This window comes from Canis lupus, chromosome 32, assembly GCF_011100685.1.
Source record: "Canis lupus familiaris isolate Mischka breed German Shepherd chromosome 32, alternate assembly UU_Cfam_GSD_1.0, whole genome shotgun sequence".
NCBI lineage: Eukaryota > Metazoa > Chordata > Mammalia > Carnivora > Canidae > Canis > Canis lupus.
The window spans coordinates 23,472,172-23,491,640 of NC_049253.1; the positions used below are offsets into that span (position 1 = coordinate 23,472,172).

The 19,469-nt window shown below is 36.5% G+C and overlaps 1 protein-coding gene across 3 annotated transcripts in view; it reads right to left on the reverse strand.

Moving 5' to 3' along the window:
- GRID2 (glutamate ionotropic receptor delta type subunit 2) overlaps positions 1-19,469 on the reverse strand; it is a 1,471,756-nt gene that overhangs the window by 335,998 nt on the left and 1,116,289 nt on the right. For all 3 annotated transcript variants that reach the window (XM_038582129.1, XM_038582130.1, XM_038582128.1), the window contains exon 10: positions 13,461-13,658. In XM_038582129.1, coding sequence (XP_038438057.1) covers positions 13,461-13,658 — 198 coding nt within the window. The remainder of the gene's footprint in view (positions 1-13,460; positions 13,659-19,469) is intronic.

The following is a 19,469-nucleotide window of genomic DNA, read 5'->3' on the forward strand; positions in this document are numbered from 1 at the left end:
TGCTGAGATGTCAGAAGGAAGAAGAAAGAGCAGAGACTTCTGTTTTAAATGGTTATTTCAGTGGCTGTATCAGTAGTGGCAGGAGTTGATCCTTGACTTGGGCTTCTGAGGCAGAGGCAGCATCTTTGTGGCACCCCTGGTGAAGAGGCACTTCATTGCGAGATACGCAATCAACTGGAACAGTAGTGATTCCTGATGTCTCTATTTTACTCCTTCCCTTTGTGCTTCCCATTCCTTCTAATGTTTTTGTGATCAATCCCTGTATTCTCTTCAATTGCAATTTCAGGAGTAGTTTCTGTTTTCCTGGCTGTACACTGACTTATGTGTGTTCTGTTGTAAATATTGAAAATTTAAAATAAAATTGTCAAGTCATTCTTTAAAACGTATTCATCAGAACCTATCATAGTGATTTAAACCACCACTTTTCTGTAATAAGAGGAACATTTACATCATTTTTTAGAATTTTTGAACTATATTTGTACTGCATTCTAACCTCACAGAAGTTTTATCCAAATATGTGTGTGCTTAAATGTCTTTTTTTGATCACCAAATTATATATATTTTTGCAATAAAAATATGTATGCAAATTAAAATTAAAATCTCAAATAACCTATTATCATAAATTTAGGTTTAAAACATATCTCTGAACTGAGTCTCATTATATTTGTATACAATATATTGATTCATTAGCCATAAAAGTGAAACTTTACAACATTGATAGAGCTTTTATTTTTTTAATTAATTGGAACATCCCACGAGTCAATAATAATTATGGTTGAATGAGGTAGGAGTGAGCATCATGCTATATATTTCATTTTATATAAATCTTGTCCATATGAATGAATAAAAGAAAATGGAAGGAGTTTTTGGTTTTGTTTTGCTTTGTTTTTAGCAACGCCATTCAATTCCTTGAAATCATTCCTTGCTATATGTGGAAAGTTACTGTGATCTCTTCAACAAAAGAATTGTTTTTAGTGATCTAGCATTTGACAATATAAATAAATTCTTTTACTTTCTTTCTGTTGCTTTTAATTTTTTTTAGACAAAAGCATCTGACTTATAAAGGGATTGTAGTGACACCAGTGTTTCTATTGTGCCTTAGTTTGGTGCATCAGAGAATATTTATACCCAGAGCCACATGTCATGAAAAGATTTTGCATGCATGAAAGATATGGTCTTCTTTTAAAAAGTAGGAGAAAGGTGATTATATAAAGGATAAGGGAAATAAGAAACACCAGGGTCATGTTTTCAGGTAGATCATTTTTAGGAAAGATTACTTATAAAAATTGAGAATATAGAAATCTACTTCCTGTCAAGCTACCTGTATCAGTTTGCTCCATAAAAAAGTATTCTAATATAATTCAAGTGAGGCATAAGCCTAAATAATAGAATATATAGCTATTTTCTTAATTTTTTATATTTTCATCCTAAATTTTATATACTTGTTTTTTCCTATATGGTATTCCCAACTCTGTTCTTCCCCTTTAAACCAGAAGAAAATAATTTATTGGTCACATGAACCCACCCTTAACAATTTCTCTTGTTCTGATTAGAACATGTCTCTCAATTTTCTATTTCACATTGAAACATCTTTTGGCCAGACCTGAGTTCTCATAAATTTTAAGAGCATATGAATTACAGAAAGCTATAAAGTAATAAGGCAGATGAAGAATAGAGGAGACATTGCCAGATTCTTAGTTTTTGTAGCTGTTGTTGTTTGTTCATTTGTTTTGTTTTTTTAGATTCCACATATAAATGAAATCATATGGTACTTGTCTTTCTCTGACTTATTTCACTTAGCATAATATCCGTAGACCCATCCATGTTATCACAAATGATATAATTTCATTTTTAAAAGATTTTTATTTATTTATTCATGAGAGACAGAGAGAGAGACAGAGAGAGAGAGACAGAGAGAGAGAGAGAGAGTGGCAGAGACACAGGCAGAGGGAGAAGCAGGTTCCATGCAGGGAGCCAGACTCTATCCTGGGTCTCTGGGTCTCTAGGATCAGGCTCTAGGCTGAAGGTGATGCTAAACCGCTGTACCACCCGGGCTGCCCCTCATTTTTTTTTTTTTTTTAATACCTGAGAAATATTCCATTGTGTATATACACCACATATTCTTTTTTAAAATATTTTTATTTATTCATGAGAGACACAGAAAGAGAGAGGCAGAGACACAGGCAGAAAGAGAAGCAGGCTCCATGCAGGGAGCCCAATGTGGGACTTGATCCTGGGTCACCAGCATCACGCCCTCGGCCGAAGGCAGGTGCCAAACCGCTGAGCCACCCAGGCATCTCACATTCTTAATTTTAAAAATCGATTTCATATATATATTTAGGGAATCTCTCTCTGGCTGTAGTTTCCTCTCTAAAAATTATGTTATGTCCTGAATCCCTGACTTGTAGTTTTAATGGGAAGACTCTTTAACATGAGAGAAATCCAACTCTGAAGCATGAGTGCCACTCCTGGAAAAATCAAATAAACTCAGAAACTTTCCATATTTTTTATTTGACTCTTTTTTAATGTGGTAGTCTGTCCACAGACAGTCATGACAGACTCCTGAAAACATTCTTTTAATTTTAGTTTTCTCTTATGAAGGTAGACAATTATGTGGACCTATGCAGTTCAACTCATGCTTCTTAAAGGGTCAACTCTGTTTCCTATTATTTAAAACATACTTAGATTATGAAAAATGCTTACACTAGCAGAAAACATATAACAATAATATGCTCATTTTTCTGGAGCTCTGTCATAACGTTATTATGCCATTTTGATGGTGTTACTTTGCTTTACAGAGGTAAATAAGGCCTAAGAAAGTTTCAATATGATGAATCTTATTGGATTATCCAAAATACTTTATGATATTTTACTGAATTATCATGTTTTCGATTTTTTTCCTATCTTTGCTGTCTCCTACAAACTTTTATATAGGCTTATTCCTCTACGCTTGAGAAATATCTAAGTATTTTCTCAAAACTTAGAATGACTAAATATCTCCTTGAATAAAATAAAAATCTAGTTGCAATAAACAGAGTTTTATAATTTTTCTGGCTAAAAATCAGTTTTGAGTTACTCTCTTTAAGCCTAATTTTTTGCGTTATGAAAGGATGGCACTGAACTTAAGTTATCATACAATAATGGCATGCTCTCCCATGCAAATAAAAACAGTTCAATCGAATGTTAACGAAGACTAGCATACTATTGCTTATGTGGGGTTGTTTTATAAGAAATTCCTAGGGATCCCTGGGTGGTGCAGCGGTTTAGCGCCTGCCTTTGGCCCAGGGCCCGATCCTGGAGACCCGGGATCGAATCCCACGTCAGGCTCCCGGTGCATGGAGCCTGCTTCTCCCTCTGCCTGGGTCTCTGCCTCTCTCTCTCTCTCTGTGACTATCATAAATAAATAAAAATTAAAAAAAAAATTCCTAAAGCGTGTTTTTTTTAAGTCATAGTTGTAAGTAATTGTCACATTAACATTGTATTTCTCACCTCAAGGGGAAAAAGCAAGTCTAAAAAATGTAACTAACTGGAACAAGCCCACAAGTCTAAAAACAGCATCAACATTAGACTAATTCTAACAATGCTTTTATATCATTAACTTGCATTTAGCAAATGAAGTTTCTTAGCATAATAACTCATTAAGAATTTTATCTGTTATCTTTATAAGGCAACTTTTATACTGTCTTTTTATAATGCCTGTGCTTTTCTTTATCCTTTTGTGTTAACATGATTGCTTATCTGTGTTCATATCAGGAAGGATCTCCCAGAAACAACAGCAGAATACAGAGAGTTTGTGGTTTTAATATAAGAATACAAGATAAATTCTCATGGTTTTAATAAGAGTAATGAGAATTGATCATTTCCCTTTTCCTACTGAAAATATTGATATGTTTTTCAAATAAGATTCCATGTGTAATTGGTTTAATAAACAAAGCAAACTCAGTAAGATTGTAATGGATATATAAATAGGATTATTATTTTTCCTACCACTGCCTTCAAAACTTTATTTTTTTTTTCTCTTCCCCATCTCTTGGAAGCAACTTATTCAGATATATTAGCTTTCTGAATACTTTTAAGTATTTCAGAAATAATTTCAGTTCTGGCAATGCTAAGATAGTTTTTACTGGATTAACCCAACAAAGAATAACAATTATAAATTCTGTATCAAATTTAAAAACAAAACAAACAAACAAACAACAACAAAAAAAAAACAAATTTAAAAACACACAAGTTAAAAGGACCGTAGAAAAACCAAAAGCAGGAAGAAACTGAAAGGCATCGGACCCTTGAAAAATGGTAATTGCATAAGGTGAGATCCACTTTTATATGGCTTATCAGTGAAGACCCACCTCAGTTTAGGTGACAAGCGGTATTAGAGCTCAAACAGAAAGTCAGAGTTTTATTAGCTTAAAGTGTCAGAAGATGGAGTCTGAGGCAGCCAGGGTGGCTAGGAATTAAAAGGGAAATCACAGAAAGGAGGGAGTCGTGGAGGAATGAGTCAAAAATTTGTGAATAAGCATCCCTCAAGTCCTTGGTTGACTCCTAAACTGCACATGCATGAGGATGACTTTTTAAAAAATCAGCAGAAAGCAACAACCAGAAGACTAAAAGAGCTGAACAAAGATTATAATTACTGCTTATGACAGGGAAGATAGAGATAAAATTTTGAGTCCCTTTAAGTCACAAGGGTTTGATGAGAACCACAGGCTTTTCATAGAAACTCCAGAAGGCTATGCTTAAGAACATAAGGATTGCTAAAACCAATTGATTTTCCCTAAAAACTAAGGGAAAGTAAAAAAGATCTGATTTACCAACATATAAAACCAAACCTCCACAAATTCAGGGGAAACCTGTAACTACTACTAAAACAAAAATCAATCCTCTTTGGAGTATGCAATCCCAGAGATATAATCTCAAGTCTTAATAATGTATGAACCACAATAGTCAGAATCCAATCAACATGACAAAACAGAAATAAGAACTATAAAAAATGTGATCTATGGTTAATAGAAACAGCAGTCAACATAAATCTGTCTGGAGATGGCAAAGATGTTGAAATTGTAGCAGACAAGGACTTTAAAGTAGCTATTATGAATATGATGAAGGATTTACAAGAAAAGATGATCATAATAGAAAGATTTCTCATAAGAGAAATGGAAATTATTTGTAAAAAATGATATTCAGAACTGAAAAATAAGCTACCTAAAATTTAAAAAAAATGTTACTACATGGATTTAGCAGAAAATTGGAGATTGCAGAAGAAAGAATCAGTAAACTTGAAAGCAGATCAAGATAAATTATTTAATGTAAAAGAGAATAAAAATACTTAAAGAAATTAAATAATACCTCAGAGACTTAGAGACAATATTAAGAGGTCTACCTTGAATTCTCTGAGCCTTAAAGAGAGAGGAGAAAGGGAAAATGATAGAAAACAGTAATTCTAGAAAGAATTGGCAACACTTATTAGTATCTTTGTGAAAGATAACCTGGAAGCTCAGTGAATCCCTAGGAGTATAAATACAAAGAAAATCATATCTAGGTACATCATAGCTACACATTAAAATATGAAAAATGAAAAAAAAATTGTAAAGAACACCACCCCACACCATAATAAGGAACAAAAGTACAAACGATGTCTAACTTCCCATCAGAAACAATATATTGCAAAAAGCAATAGAAAGATATCTTTAAAATGATTAACATTAAGAAAAACTGTCAACTCAGAGTTTTATACACACTAAGAATATTACTCAAAACTGAGGGCAATAAAGATATTTTAAGGTAAAAAAAAATTAAGACATTTCCAAAGAAGTTCTTCTGAAATAAATGATAGCAAGTAAGAGCCCAAATATGTAGAAATAAGTGAAGAACCTTAGAAATAGTGGATAAATGGTTAAATACCAGAACCATTTTTTCCCTCTCTATAAAAGACAATTGAAAGTTTAAGTTAAAAAATTATTACATTTTACTGTGGAATTCTGAAATTATAATTATCATGATCACACTAGCATAAAGGATAGAATGGTATAAATGAAACCATATTGTTACAAGTATATATCTCTTTAAAAATGTGAAATGGGGGAAGAGTAGGGTCCCCAAGTCACCTGTCCCCACCAAATTACATAGATAACCTTCAAATCATCCTGAAAATCTATGAATTCGGCCTGAGATTTAAAGAGAGAACAGCTGGAATGCTACAGTGAGAAGAGTTCACGCTTCTTTCAAGGTAGGAAGATGGGGAAAAAAGAAATAAAGAAACAAAAGGCATCCAAGGGGGAGGGGCCCCGCAGGAGCCTGGCTAAGGCCGGGGCGAGGGTCCCCAGGACAGGAGAGCCCCGTCCCGGAGAAGCAGGAGCTGCACCAACCTTCCCGGGGGGAAAGGGGCTCGCAGGGAGGTGGAGCAGGACCCAGGAGGGCGGGGATGCCCTCGGGCTCCCGGGGACACTAACAGACACCTGCGCCCTGGGCAGAGTGCAACGAGCTCCCTAAGGGCTGCAGCGCGCATGGCTGGACCCGGGAGCAGCTGGGAGGGGCTCCGGCCACGGATCCGCGGAGGGGGCTGCACCGCTAGGAGTGCCAATCTAACACCGCAGGCCCCGGAGCACTGGGCCCGGGACACAGCCTAGGATCTGGACAGGCAGAGGCCAGGAGGGCCCAGGACAGCAAGGACACTCCTGCCCTGAGCTGAGCAGATCAGCAGCCCCGCCCCTGGAGCATCCAGGCCCCTGCAGACCCAGAGCTACATAGGTACTGCGGGGGCTGACTCCAGGCTCCAGAGCTGGCCGCCCCCACTGCGGTTGTTCCTCCTGGGGCCTCACGGGGTAAACAACGTCCACTGAGCCCTGCACCTGGTGGCAGGGGCAGAGCAGCTCCCCCAAGTGCTAACACCTGAAAATCAGCACAACAGGCCCCTCCCCCAGAAGACCAGCTAGACGGACAAGTTCCAGGGGAAATCAAGGGACTTAAAGTATAGAATCAGAAGATACTCCCCCGGGGTTTGTTTTTTTTGTTTTTGTTTTTTTTTTGCTTTTTGATTTCTGTTTGTTTCTTTCACCCTTTTCTTTTTGCTTTCTTTCTTTTCCTTTTTTTTTCTTTTCTCTTTTCTTTCCTTCTTTCTCTCCTCTCTCTTTCTCCTTTTCCCAATACAACTTGTTTTTGGTTACTCTGCACTGAGCAAAATGACTAGAAGGAAAACCTCACCTCAAAAGAAAGAATCAGAAACAGTCCTCTCTCCCACAGAGTTACAAAATCTGGATTACAATTCAATGTCAGAAAGCCAATTCAGAAGCACTATTATACAGCTACTGGTGGCTCTAGAAAAAAGCATAAAGGACTGAAGAGATTTCATGACTGCAGAATTTAGATCCAATCAGGCAGAAATTAAAAATCAATTGAATGAGATGCAATCCAAACTAGAAATCCTAACGACGAGGGTTAATGAAGTGGAAGAACGAGTGAGTGACATAGAAGACAAGTTGATGGCAAAGAGGGAAACTGAGGAAAAAAGAGACAAACAATTAAAAGACCATGAAGAAAGATTAAGGGAAATAAACGACAGCCTGAGAAAGAAAAACCTACGTTTAATTGGGGTTCCCGAGGGCGCCGAAAGGGACAGAGTGCCAGAATATGTATTTGAACAAATCCTAGCTGAAAACTTTCCTAATCTGGGAAGGGAAACAGGCATTCAGATCCAGGAAATAGAGAGATCCCCCCCTAAAATCAATAAAAACCATTCAACACCTTGACATTTAATAGTGAAGCTTGCACATTCCAAAGATAAAGAGAAGATCCTTAAAGCAGCAAGAGACAAGAAATCCTTGACATTTATGGGAAGGAGTATTAGGGTAACAGCAGACCTCTCCACAGAGACCTGGCAGGCCAGAAAGGGCTGGCAGGATACATTCAGGGTCCTAAATGAGAAGAACATGCACCCAAGAATACTTTATCCAGCAAGGCTCTCATTCAAAATGGAAGGAGAGATAAAGAGCTTCCAAGACAGGCAGGAAGCTGAAAGAATATGTGACCTCCAAACCAGCTCTGCAAGAAATTGTAAGGGGGACTCTTAAAATTCCCCTTTAAGAAATTCAGTGGAACAATCCACAAAAACAAGGACTGAATAGATATCACGATGACACTAAACTCATATCTTTCAATAGAAACTCTGAACGTGAAGGGGCTTAATGACCCCATCAAAAGGTGCAGGGTTTCAGACTGGATAAAAAAGCAGGACCCATCTATTTGCTGTCTATGAGAGACTCATCTTAGACAGAAGGACACCTACAGCCTGAAAATAAAAGGTTGGAGAACCATTTACCATTCAAATGGTCCTCAAAAGAAAGCAGGGGTAGCCATCCTTATATCAGATAAACTAAAATTTACCCCGAAGACTGTAGTGAGAGATGAAGAGGGACACTATCTCATACTTAAAGGATCAATCCAACAAGAGGACTTAACAATCCTCAATATATATGCTTCGAATGTGGGAGCTCCCAAATATATCAATTAATAACCAAAGTTAAGGCATACTTAGATCATAATACACTTATACTTGGTGACTTCAATCTAGCGCTTTCTACACTCAATAGGTCTTCTAAACACAACATCTTCAAAGAAACGAGAGCTTTAAATGGTACACTGGACCAGATGGATTTCACAGATATCTACAGAACTTTACATCCAAACTCAACTGAATACACAGTCTTCTCACATGCACATGGAACTTTCTCCAGGATAGACCACATACTGGGTCACAAATCGGGTCTGAACCGATAACAAAAGATTGGGATTGTCCCCTGCATATTCTGAGACCATAATGCCTCGAAATAAGAACTAAATCACAACAAGAAATTTGGAAGGACCTCAAACACATGGAGGTTAAGGACCATCCTGCTAAAAGATGAAAGGGTCAACCAGGAAATTAAGGAAGAATTAAAAAGATTCATGGAAACTAATGAGAATGAAGATACAACCATTCAAAATCTTTGGGATGCAGCAGCAAAAGCAGTACTAAGGGGGAAATACATCGCAATACAAGCATCCATTCAAAAGCTGGAAAGAACTCAAATACAAAAGCTAACCTTACACATAAAGGAGCTAGAGAAAAAACAGCAGATAGATCCTACACCCAGCAGAAGAAGAGAGTTAATAAAGATTCAAGCAGAACTCAATGAAATCGAGACCAGAAGAACTGTGGACAGATCAACAGAACCAGGAGTTGGTTCTTTGAAAGAATTAATAAGATAGATAAACCATTAGCCAGCCTTATTAAAAAGAAGAGAGAGAAGACTCAAATTAATAAAATCATGAATGAGGGGATCCCTGGGTGGCGCAGTGGTTTGGAGCCTGCCTTTGGCCCAGGGCGCGATCCTGAAGACCCAGGATCGAATCCCACATCAGGCTCCCGGTGCATGGAGCCTGCTTCTCCCTCTGCCTATGTGTCTGCCTCTCTCTCTCCTCTCTCTCTCTCTCTCTCTCTTTCTCTGTGACTATCATAAATAAATAAAAATTTAAAAAAATTAAAAAAATAAAATAAAATAAAATCATGAATGAGAAAGGAGAGATCACTACCAACACCAAGGAAATACAAACAATTTTAAAAACATATTATGAACAGCTATACACCATTAATTAGGCAATCTAGAAGAAATGGATGCATTCCTGGAAAGCCACAAACTACCAAAACTGGAACAGGAAGAAATAGAAAACCTTAACAGGCCAATAACCAGGGAGGAAATTGAAGCAGTCATCAAAAACCTCCCAAGACACAAAAGTCCAGGGCCAGATGGCTTCCCAGGGGAATTCTATCAAACGTTTAAAGAAGAAACCATACCTATTCTACTAAAGCTGTTTGGAAAGATAGAAAGACATGGAGTACTTCCAAATTCGTTCTATGAGGCCAGCATCACCTTAATTCCAAAACCAGACAAAGACCCCACCAAAAAGGAGAATTACAGACCAATATCCCTGATGAACATGGATGCAAAAATTCTCAACAAGATACTGGCCAATAGGATCCAACAGCACATTAAGAAAATTATTCACCATGACCATGTAGGATTTATTCCTGGGACACAAGGATGGTTCAACACCCGTAAAACAATCAATGTGATTCATCATATCAGCAAGAGAAAAACCAAGAACCATATGATCCTCTCATTAGATGCAGAGAACAGCATCCATTCCTGATCAAAACTCTTCAGATAGTAGGGATAGAGGGAACATTCCTCAACATCTTAAAAGCCATGTATGAAAAGCCCACAGCAAATATCATTCTCAATGGGGAAGCACTGGGAGCCTTTCCCCTAAGATCAGGAACAAGACAGGGATGTCCACTCTCACCACTGCTATTCAACATAGTACTGGAAGTCCTAGCCTCAGCAATCAGACAACAAAAAGACATTAAAGGCATTCAAATTGGCAAAGAAGAAGTCAAACTCTCCCTCTTCACTGATGACATGATACTCTACATAGAAAACCCAAAAGTCTCCACCCCAAGATTGCTAGAACTCATACAGCAATTTGGTAGCATGGGAGGATACAAAATCAATGCCGAGAAATCAGTGGCATTTCTATACACTGAGACTGAAGAAAGAGAAATTAAGGAGTCAATCCCATTTACAATTGCACCCAAAAGCATAAGATACCTAGGAATAAACCTAACCAAAGATGTAAAGGATCTATACCCTAAAAACTATAGAACACTTCTGAAAGAAATTGAGGAAGACACAAAGAGATGGAAAAATATTCCATGCTCATGGATTGGCAGAATTAATATTGTGAAAATGTCAATGTTACCCAGGGCAATATACACGTTTAATGCAATCCCTATCAAAATACCATGGACTTTCTTCAGAGAGTTAGAACAAATTATTTTAGGATTTGTGTGGAATCAGAAAAGACCCCGAATAGCCAGGGGAATTTTAAAAAAGAAAACCATATCTGGGGGCATCACAATGCCAGATTTCAGGTTGTACTACAAAGCTGTGGTCATCAAGACAGTGTGGTACTGGCACAAAAACAACACAGAGATCAATGGAACAGAATAGAGAACCCAGAAGTGGACCTTCAACTTTATGGTCAACTAATATTCGATAAAGGAGGAAAGACTATCCACTGGAAGAAAGACAGTCTCTTCAATAAATGGTGCTGGGAAAATTGGACATCCACATGCAGAAGAATGAAACTAGACCACTCTCTTTCACCATACACAAAGATAAACTCAAAATGGATGAAAGATCTAAATGTGAGACAAGATTCCATCAAGATCCTAGAGGAGAACACAGGCAACACCCTTTTTGAACTCAGCCACAGTAACTTCTTGCAAGATACATCCACGAAGGCAAAAGAAACAAAAGCAAAAATGAACTATTGGGACTTCATCAAGATAAGACGCTTTTGCACAGCAAAGGATACAGTCAACAAAACTAAAAGACAACCTACAGAATGGGAGAAGAGATTTGCAAATGACGTATCAGATAAAGGGCTAGTTTCCAAGATCTATAAAGAACTTCTTAAACTCAACACCAAAGAAACAAACAATCCAATCATGAAATGGGCAAAAGACATGAACAGAAATCTCACAGAGGAAGACATAGACATGGCCAACACACACATGAGAAAATGCTCTGCATCACTTGCCCTCAGGGAAATACAAATCCAAACCACAATGAGATACCACCTCACACCAGTGAGAATGGGGCAAATTAACAAGGCAGGAAACAACAAATGTTGGAGAGGATGGAGATAAGGGAACCCTCTTGCACTGTTGGTGGGAATGTGAACTGGTGCAGCCACTCTGGAAAACTGTGTGGAGGTTCCTCAAAGAGTTAAAAATAGACCTGCCCTACGACCCAGCAATTGCACTGTTGGGGATTTACCCGAAAGATACAGATGCAATGAAATGCCGGGACACCTGCACCCCGATGTTTCTAGCAGCAATGTCCACAATAGCCAAACTGTGGAAGGAGCCTCAGTGTCCAACAAAAGATGAGTGTATAAAGAAGATGTGGTTTATGTATACAATGGAATATTACTCAGCCTTTAGAAACGACAAATACCCACCATTTGCTTCAACGTGGATGGAACTGGAGGGTATTATGCTGAGTGAAGTAAGTCAATCGGAGAAGGACAAACATTGTATGTTCTCATTCATTTGGGGAATACAAATAATAGTGAAAGGGAATAGAAGGGAAGAGAGAAGAAATGGGTAGGAAATATCAGAAAGGGAGACAGAACATAAAGACTCCTGTCTCTGGGAAATGAACTAAGGGTGATGGAAGGGGAGGAGGGCCGGGGGTGAGGGTGGATGGGTGATGGGCACTGAGGGGGGCACTTGATGGGATGAGCACTGGGTGTTATTCTGTATGTTGGCAAATTGAACAGCAATAAAAAATTTATTATTAAAAAATGTGAAATCGTATGATATTAAACTACATAGAACATGATAAATTAAGAATACATATTATAATCTCTATATTAACCACATGAACAGAAATACAAAGAGATATGGTAAAAGTCAAAAGAGGAAATAAAGTCAAATATGAAAAATATTCACTTAACCAAAGAGAGGCAAAAAAAGAACAGAGAGGAAAAGGGACATACATAAATCCAATTTAACTTGAACCAACTATTATAAATAGTTTAACCCAACTATTCAAGAATTCATCAGGAAGACATAATAATTATAAATGTGTGTGCACTGGGACGCCTGGGTGGCTCAGTGTTAAACGTCTGCCTTTAGCTTGGGGCGTGATCCTGGGGTCCAGGGATCCAGTCCCACATTGGGCTCCCTGCATGGAGCCTGCTTCTCCCTCTGCCTATGTCTCTGCCTCTCTCTCTGTGTCTGTCATTAATAAATAAATAAATAAATAAAATCTTTAAAATTTTTTAAATAAATATGTTTTACCTAATAACAGAGATTTTTAAAAAAGCAAAAACTGACAGAAATAAAGATAAATTGAGAATAAGCATCTCTCTGAAAAATTAAAGAACAAAGAGAAACATATCAATAAGGATAGATACACCTTACTTAGATCCTGAAACTAAATGATTAGTCCCTAATTCATCAGCATTTTATTATTTTTTTGAAAATTACATTGCATTTTAAAAAGAAAATTATGAGTTGTGTTTTAAATTACATCGTGACTTCATTGTGTATCATATACAGACAAAATGCTTGGAGTATAATTTTGGCAAAGGTAAGACCTTGTTATAGATATTTTTTATTATAAGAAATATTTTGAAATTTTGCTTTATTTTTCTCATCAGTTTTTCTTTACACAAAGTTTATAAAACAGTACTGGCTATAACTTTTGCTAACTTTTCTATTCAACATTACCATCTGATGCTTTGCTTTACACATATTTTATATGAAATTAGCTTTCAAGAGTTATAGTTCAATTACTGGAGATGTGATAGGTAGATAGACAGATGGATAGATAGATAGATAAATAAATGCTTACCTTAAAGACTAGTTCTCCTACCAAGCCATTCCATGTTCCATCTTCTTGTGGGCTTCCGTACTTGTGATCCGGTGCAACATAAATTTCATAGTTAAAACCCAGGTAGTTAGATAAGGCATCCAAAACATCAATGGAGAAGCCCTGGTATTTCTTCGGCTTACCCAAGACATTTTCAGAGACCATTACAAAAGGTTCTTCCTACATGGAAATAAGAGAAATCCTTGATGTCAATCTATAGTGCTCCCTAAAAGCAAAAATTAATTCTTCAAAGAGTTTTGCTTAGAAACAGCCTAAAAATTGCTTTTGAACTTGAGAGAATTAATTTAGAAATATAACTTATTCGTTATTAATGTGTCATCATATTGAACAATGTTTAATCACTGAATTTCTTTTCACCTCTCATTTAATTACTACTGTATCAAAAATTAGATGAAAATGACTATAAACCTTTAGGGGCCATGAATTCATTTTTTCTTGCCTCTCTCGGACCATTCTATAATCCATTAATAATAAAATTATATTTAAGAAGCCATAAATTTATTGTATCTAAGGCATTTATTATCTATATATGTCAAAATATGTAAAATGATATTTTAACAGATATACTCTACATAAACTCTCTGAAAAGTACAAAAAAACTAAGAACATATAATTTAGCTAAAATTTATAACATTTCCTGGAAGTTATTTGATAAGTAATTTTGAAGTGTGGATATAAACACACATTTCATTGCAAAAATAGCTTCTCTACCATTGCTATGAGAAATTCACTTAAGTTTTTAGTAAACTGTGTAATTTAGTAAATTTAGCAAATTGGTTTCTGCTTCCACCTCTTTTATCACTTTGTGTTTTTGTTCTCTTACAGTTAACAAATTGGCTCCTTTCACTTTTTAGAACACCTGATGTTAAGAAAGCTCAATCGGTTTGTAACATGCTAGCAGACTCAAGAAAATTAGATAATCTATTCTTTAATTTCCTAAACTTGTTCAGAAACCTTTTGGAACAGTAATATTTACAGATAATCATATTTAACAGTAAACCATATATAACAGTATATAAACCTTTTGGAACAGTAATATTGCAGATAACTATATATATATTATATATATATATAACTATAGATATACAACTATAGTTATATAGATAACTATAATATATAACTATATATATATATATTATATATATATATATATATATATATATATATATATAATCTCCCTTCAGGTAGGTTAAAATCTATTCTGGGTTTAAGCCAGAAAACACAAAGATTTTATCCTTGGATCATTTTTCCTTAGGGACTCACATATGAAACTTCACTGAGGTATAAAATAATACTTTCCTTTGATTTTTCATCAAAGATACCAAGTAAGTGCCTTATACTCCTCGCATCCATTATAGGAGTATTGGATACCATAACATTCATTTTTTTCCCTAAAAATTACCATGAGATAAATTTTTGAATTGTCCAGAGCCAAGAGGGCTTCATTTTGCTTCAGTAATGCCTTCTCCTAATTAAAATACAATAGCTAATTATTTTATATCCCTTTTCACTTTGGACACCCAGAAAATCAGTTCTAAGTTTGATGCTCATCTACAACTATGCTGATAGTGTAGTATTTGCATTATTTTTTAAGTCTTGGTTTTCTAAACTACTGATGCTTTCTCTTTTTAAAAATTTGGTCTGGTCAACTGTTTATATCTTAGAGTAAAGTAAATAAGTAAATAAATAGTAAAGGAGGTTGACTGCTATTCCCCAGTAGCTATTCTCTTCCTCACTAATACGTATATATATATATATACACACACACATATATATTATATATACATACATATATATGTATAATAGAGAGATATATTATATATATATTATATTCTATGTATATCCTATATATATTCTATATATATTCTATATTCTACATTATATATATTCTATATATTCTCTCTCTATTCTATATATAGTAGAGAGAGATGCATATGTATATCTATATATATCAATCTATCTATATATTTTTATATTAGCACCTGAGAATAAAGACAATCCATAGTCTCCCTTTAGGCCAGGTGAGACCATGTGACTAATACTGGCCAATGCAGTGTAAGCAGGTACTTTGTGCAACTGTTTTTGCATCTTTCCTCCTTCTTTCCAGCTAGAGTGAACATATAATAGCTGAGGCTCTAGTAACTGTTAAAGCACACAGAGTAGAGAAACAAGACAGAAGGAATCCATGCCCTTGACATGTGAAATGCCATACCAGACTGTAACTCTCTAGGATTCTGGAATATAAGAAAAGAAGAAATTTCAATCTTTTTTTGTTGTCAGGCTCCTGATTGTTATCCCATTACAGTAGTATCTGATGATGATGAACACTGATAGATTGATAGATCAGTAGAAGAGAGGTTGTGAGAATGAATAAAGGTTTCTAGCAATACTGATGTGTTTAATCTAAATGATATCAAATGAGAGAAAAGTAAAGATTCAGTCAATTCCTTAATATTATGTGTAAAAGACATAACATCTTGATGACTCTAAATATATATTTTTAAATGTATAATAATCTTTCAGATAATTGGCAGAATTTGTTACTGTCCATTCAGTTTTATGGACAAAATATACACCTAACCAATGCCTGCTTTGATATGAAATATTGCCCATTTTCTTTTTTTTTATAATAAATTTATTTTTTATTGGTGTTCAATTTGCCAACATACAGAATAACACCCAGTGCTCATCCCGTCAAGTGCCCCCCTCAGTGCCCGTCACCCATTCACCCCCACCCCCCGCCCTCCTCCCCTTCCACCACCCCTAGTTCGTTTCCCAGAGTTAGGAGTCTATATGTTCTGTCTCCCTTTCTGATATTTCCCACACACTTCTTCTCTCTTCCTTTCTATTCCCTTTCACTATTATTTGTATTCCCCAAATGAATGAGAACATACAATGTTTGTCCTTCTCCGATTGACTCATTTCACTCAGCATAATACCCTCCAGTTCCATCCACGTTGAAGCAAATGGTGGGTATTTGTCATTTCTAATGGCTGAATAATATTCCATTGTATACATAGACCACATCTTCTTTATCCATTCATCTTTTGATGGACACCGAGGCTCCTTCCACAGTTTGGCTATTGTGGACATTGCTGCTAGAAACATCGGGGTGCAGGTGTCCCGGCATTTCATTGCATCTGTATCTTTCGGGTAAATCCCCAACAGTGCGATTGTTGGGTCATAGGGCAGTTCTATTTTTAACTCTTTGAGGAACCTCCACACAGTTTTCCAGAGTGGCTGCACCAGTTCACATTCCCACCAACAGTGTAAGAGGGTTCCCTTTTCTCCGCATCCTCTCCAACATTTGTGGTTTCCTGCCTTGTTAATTTGCCCCATTCTCACTGGTGTGAGGTGGTATCTCATTGTGGTTTGGATTTGTATTTCCCTGAGGGCAAGTGATGCAGAGCATTTTCTCATGTGCGTGTTGGCCATGTCTATGTCTTCCTCTGTGAGATTTCTGTTCATGTCTTTTGCCCATTTCATGATTGGATTGTTTGTTTCTTTGGTGTTGAATTTAAGAAGTTCTTTATAGATCTTGGAAACTAGCCCTTTATCTGATACGTCATTTGCAAATCTCTTCTCCCATTCTGTAGGTTGTCTTTTAGTTTTGTTGACTGTATCCTTTGCTGTGCAAAAGCTTCTTATCTTGATGAAGTCCCAATAGTTCATTTTTGCTTTTGTTTCTTTTGCCTTCGTGGATGTATCTTGCAAGAAGTTACTGTGGCTGAGTTCAAAAAGGGTGTTGCCTGTGTTCTCCTCTAGGATTTTGAGGGAATCTTGTCTCACATTTAGATCTTTCATCCATTTTGAGTTTATCTTTGTGTATGGTGCAAGAAAGTGGTCTAGTTTCATTCTTCTGCATGTGGATGTCCAATTTTCCCAGCACCATTTATTGAAGAGACTGTCTTTCTTCCAGTGGAGAGTCTTTCCTCCTTTATCGAATATTAGTTGACCATAAAGTTGAGGGTCCACTTCTGGGTTCTCTATTCTCTTCCATTGATCTATGTGTGTTTTTGTGCCAGTACCACACTGTCTTGATGACCACAACTTTGTAGTACAACCTGAAATCTGGTATTGTGATGCCCCCAGATATGGTTTTCTTTTTTAAAATTCCCATGGCTATTCGAGGTCTTTTCTGATTCCACACAAATCTTAAAATAATTTGTTCTAACTCTCTGAAGAAAGTCCATGGTATTTTGATAGGGATTGCATTAAACGTGTAAATTGTGCTGGGTAATATTGACATTTCCACAATATTAATTCTGCCAATCCATGAGCATGGAATATTTTTCCATCTCTTTGTGTCTTCCTCAATTTCTTTCAGAAGTGTTCTATAGTTTTTAGGGTATAGATCCTTCACCTCTTTGGTTAGGTTTATTCCTAGGTATCTTATGCTTTTGGGTGCAATTGTAAATGGGATTGGCTCCTTAATTTCTCTTTTTTCAGTCTCATTGTTAGTGTATATTGCCTTTTTCTTTAACTTTTACTCTCATCTAATTAGAACCATTGGGGCACCCTGGGTGGCTCAGCGGTTTAGCGCCGCCTTCAGCCCAGGGCGTGATCCTGGGGACCCGGGATCGAGTCCCACATCGGGCTCCCCACATGGAGCCTGCTTCTCCCTCTGCCTGTGTCTCTGCTTCTCTGTCTCTGTCTCTCATGAATAAATAAATAAAATATTTAAAAAAATAATTAGAACCATTGTTTAATATGCTAAATTATATTTACCTAATTTATCTCAAAATTATTTTTAATTCCAATATTATAAGTAAATCCCCAGGCAAATGGATCCTTTTCAGAGGTTTGTTGTCAAAATCGGGTCCTAGAGAAATCAGCTAGAATTGACTAAAAGTATAGAGTAAAAATGGCTACACCAAAGTTCTTTTATAGAGGATTGATGAATTATTAATGAGCATGCTTTTTAAGTTTTACGACTGAAATAAGCTTTTAATACATACTATCACTTCTCTTCTGGATAGATGTTTTTAGTCTTTGTCTTTAAGCTGTTTCACAGATTCGAATCATTATTTGTCAATCTTATCCCAGACCAGTTGTGCTGAATGAGGACAATCATCCAATATACTAGACAGGTAAACATAGCAAGAGAAATTAGATTGAAGGTCTAAGATCTATAATAGAAAAGATACTTTCTCTTTCCCTTCTCTATGGCAATACTGAGTTTGGTTGAATCACTTTTATCTATGCACCTATTTCCAAAATTTATTTATTCATTGACTTATCTATTAACATGAATTGAGCAGCTACAGCATCAAGTTACCACACTCAATATAGTGAGTGTAGCAATCACTGTACTTGATATTGTAGAAAGTCACAGGCATCACTTTCAAAATAATCATAACATAGTTTGGAAAAAGCCACATAGTCAAAAAATACAATACAAAACAAAAGCAAGATGCACCATACCCATTACACATAAAACACCAGAGAAACACAATGGAAACTATAAAAAGAAAAGAAAAGAAAGTCATCATTTTGAGGGCTACCGGCTTTGTACTATTTTAACAGATAAGAAAAATTAGGAAAAAAATTCTCAACTCAAGATCACACAGTAAGTTACAGAACAAAAAGTCCTCATAAATGATTTTACTTCAACTTTATCTCTTTGGACCTCAAATTTTTGAACCCTTTTATTAAAATATAGGGCTCCAGGGATCCCTGGGTGGCGCAGTGGTTTAGCGCCTGCCTTTGGCCCAGGGCGCAATCCTGGAGACCCGGGATTGAATCCCACGTCGGGCTCCCGGTGCATGGAGCCTGCTTCTCCCTCTGCCTATGTCTCTGCCTTTCTCTCTCTCTCTCTCTCTCTCTCTCTCTCTCTCTCTGTGTGACTATCATAAACAAATAAAAATTAAAAAAAAAAAGATTTAAAATATAGGTCTCCATAATTCATCTAAATTTTAATGCAACTTAAAGTGGTGTAAGACTGGAAGAGACTCCAGGTGCCTTACAGAG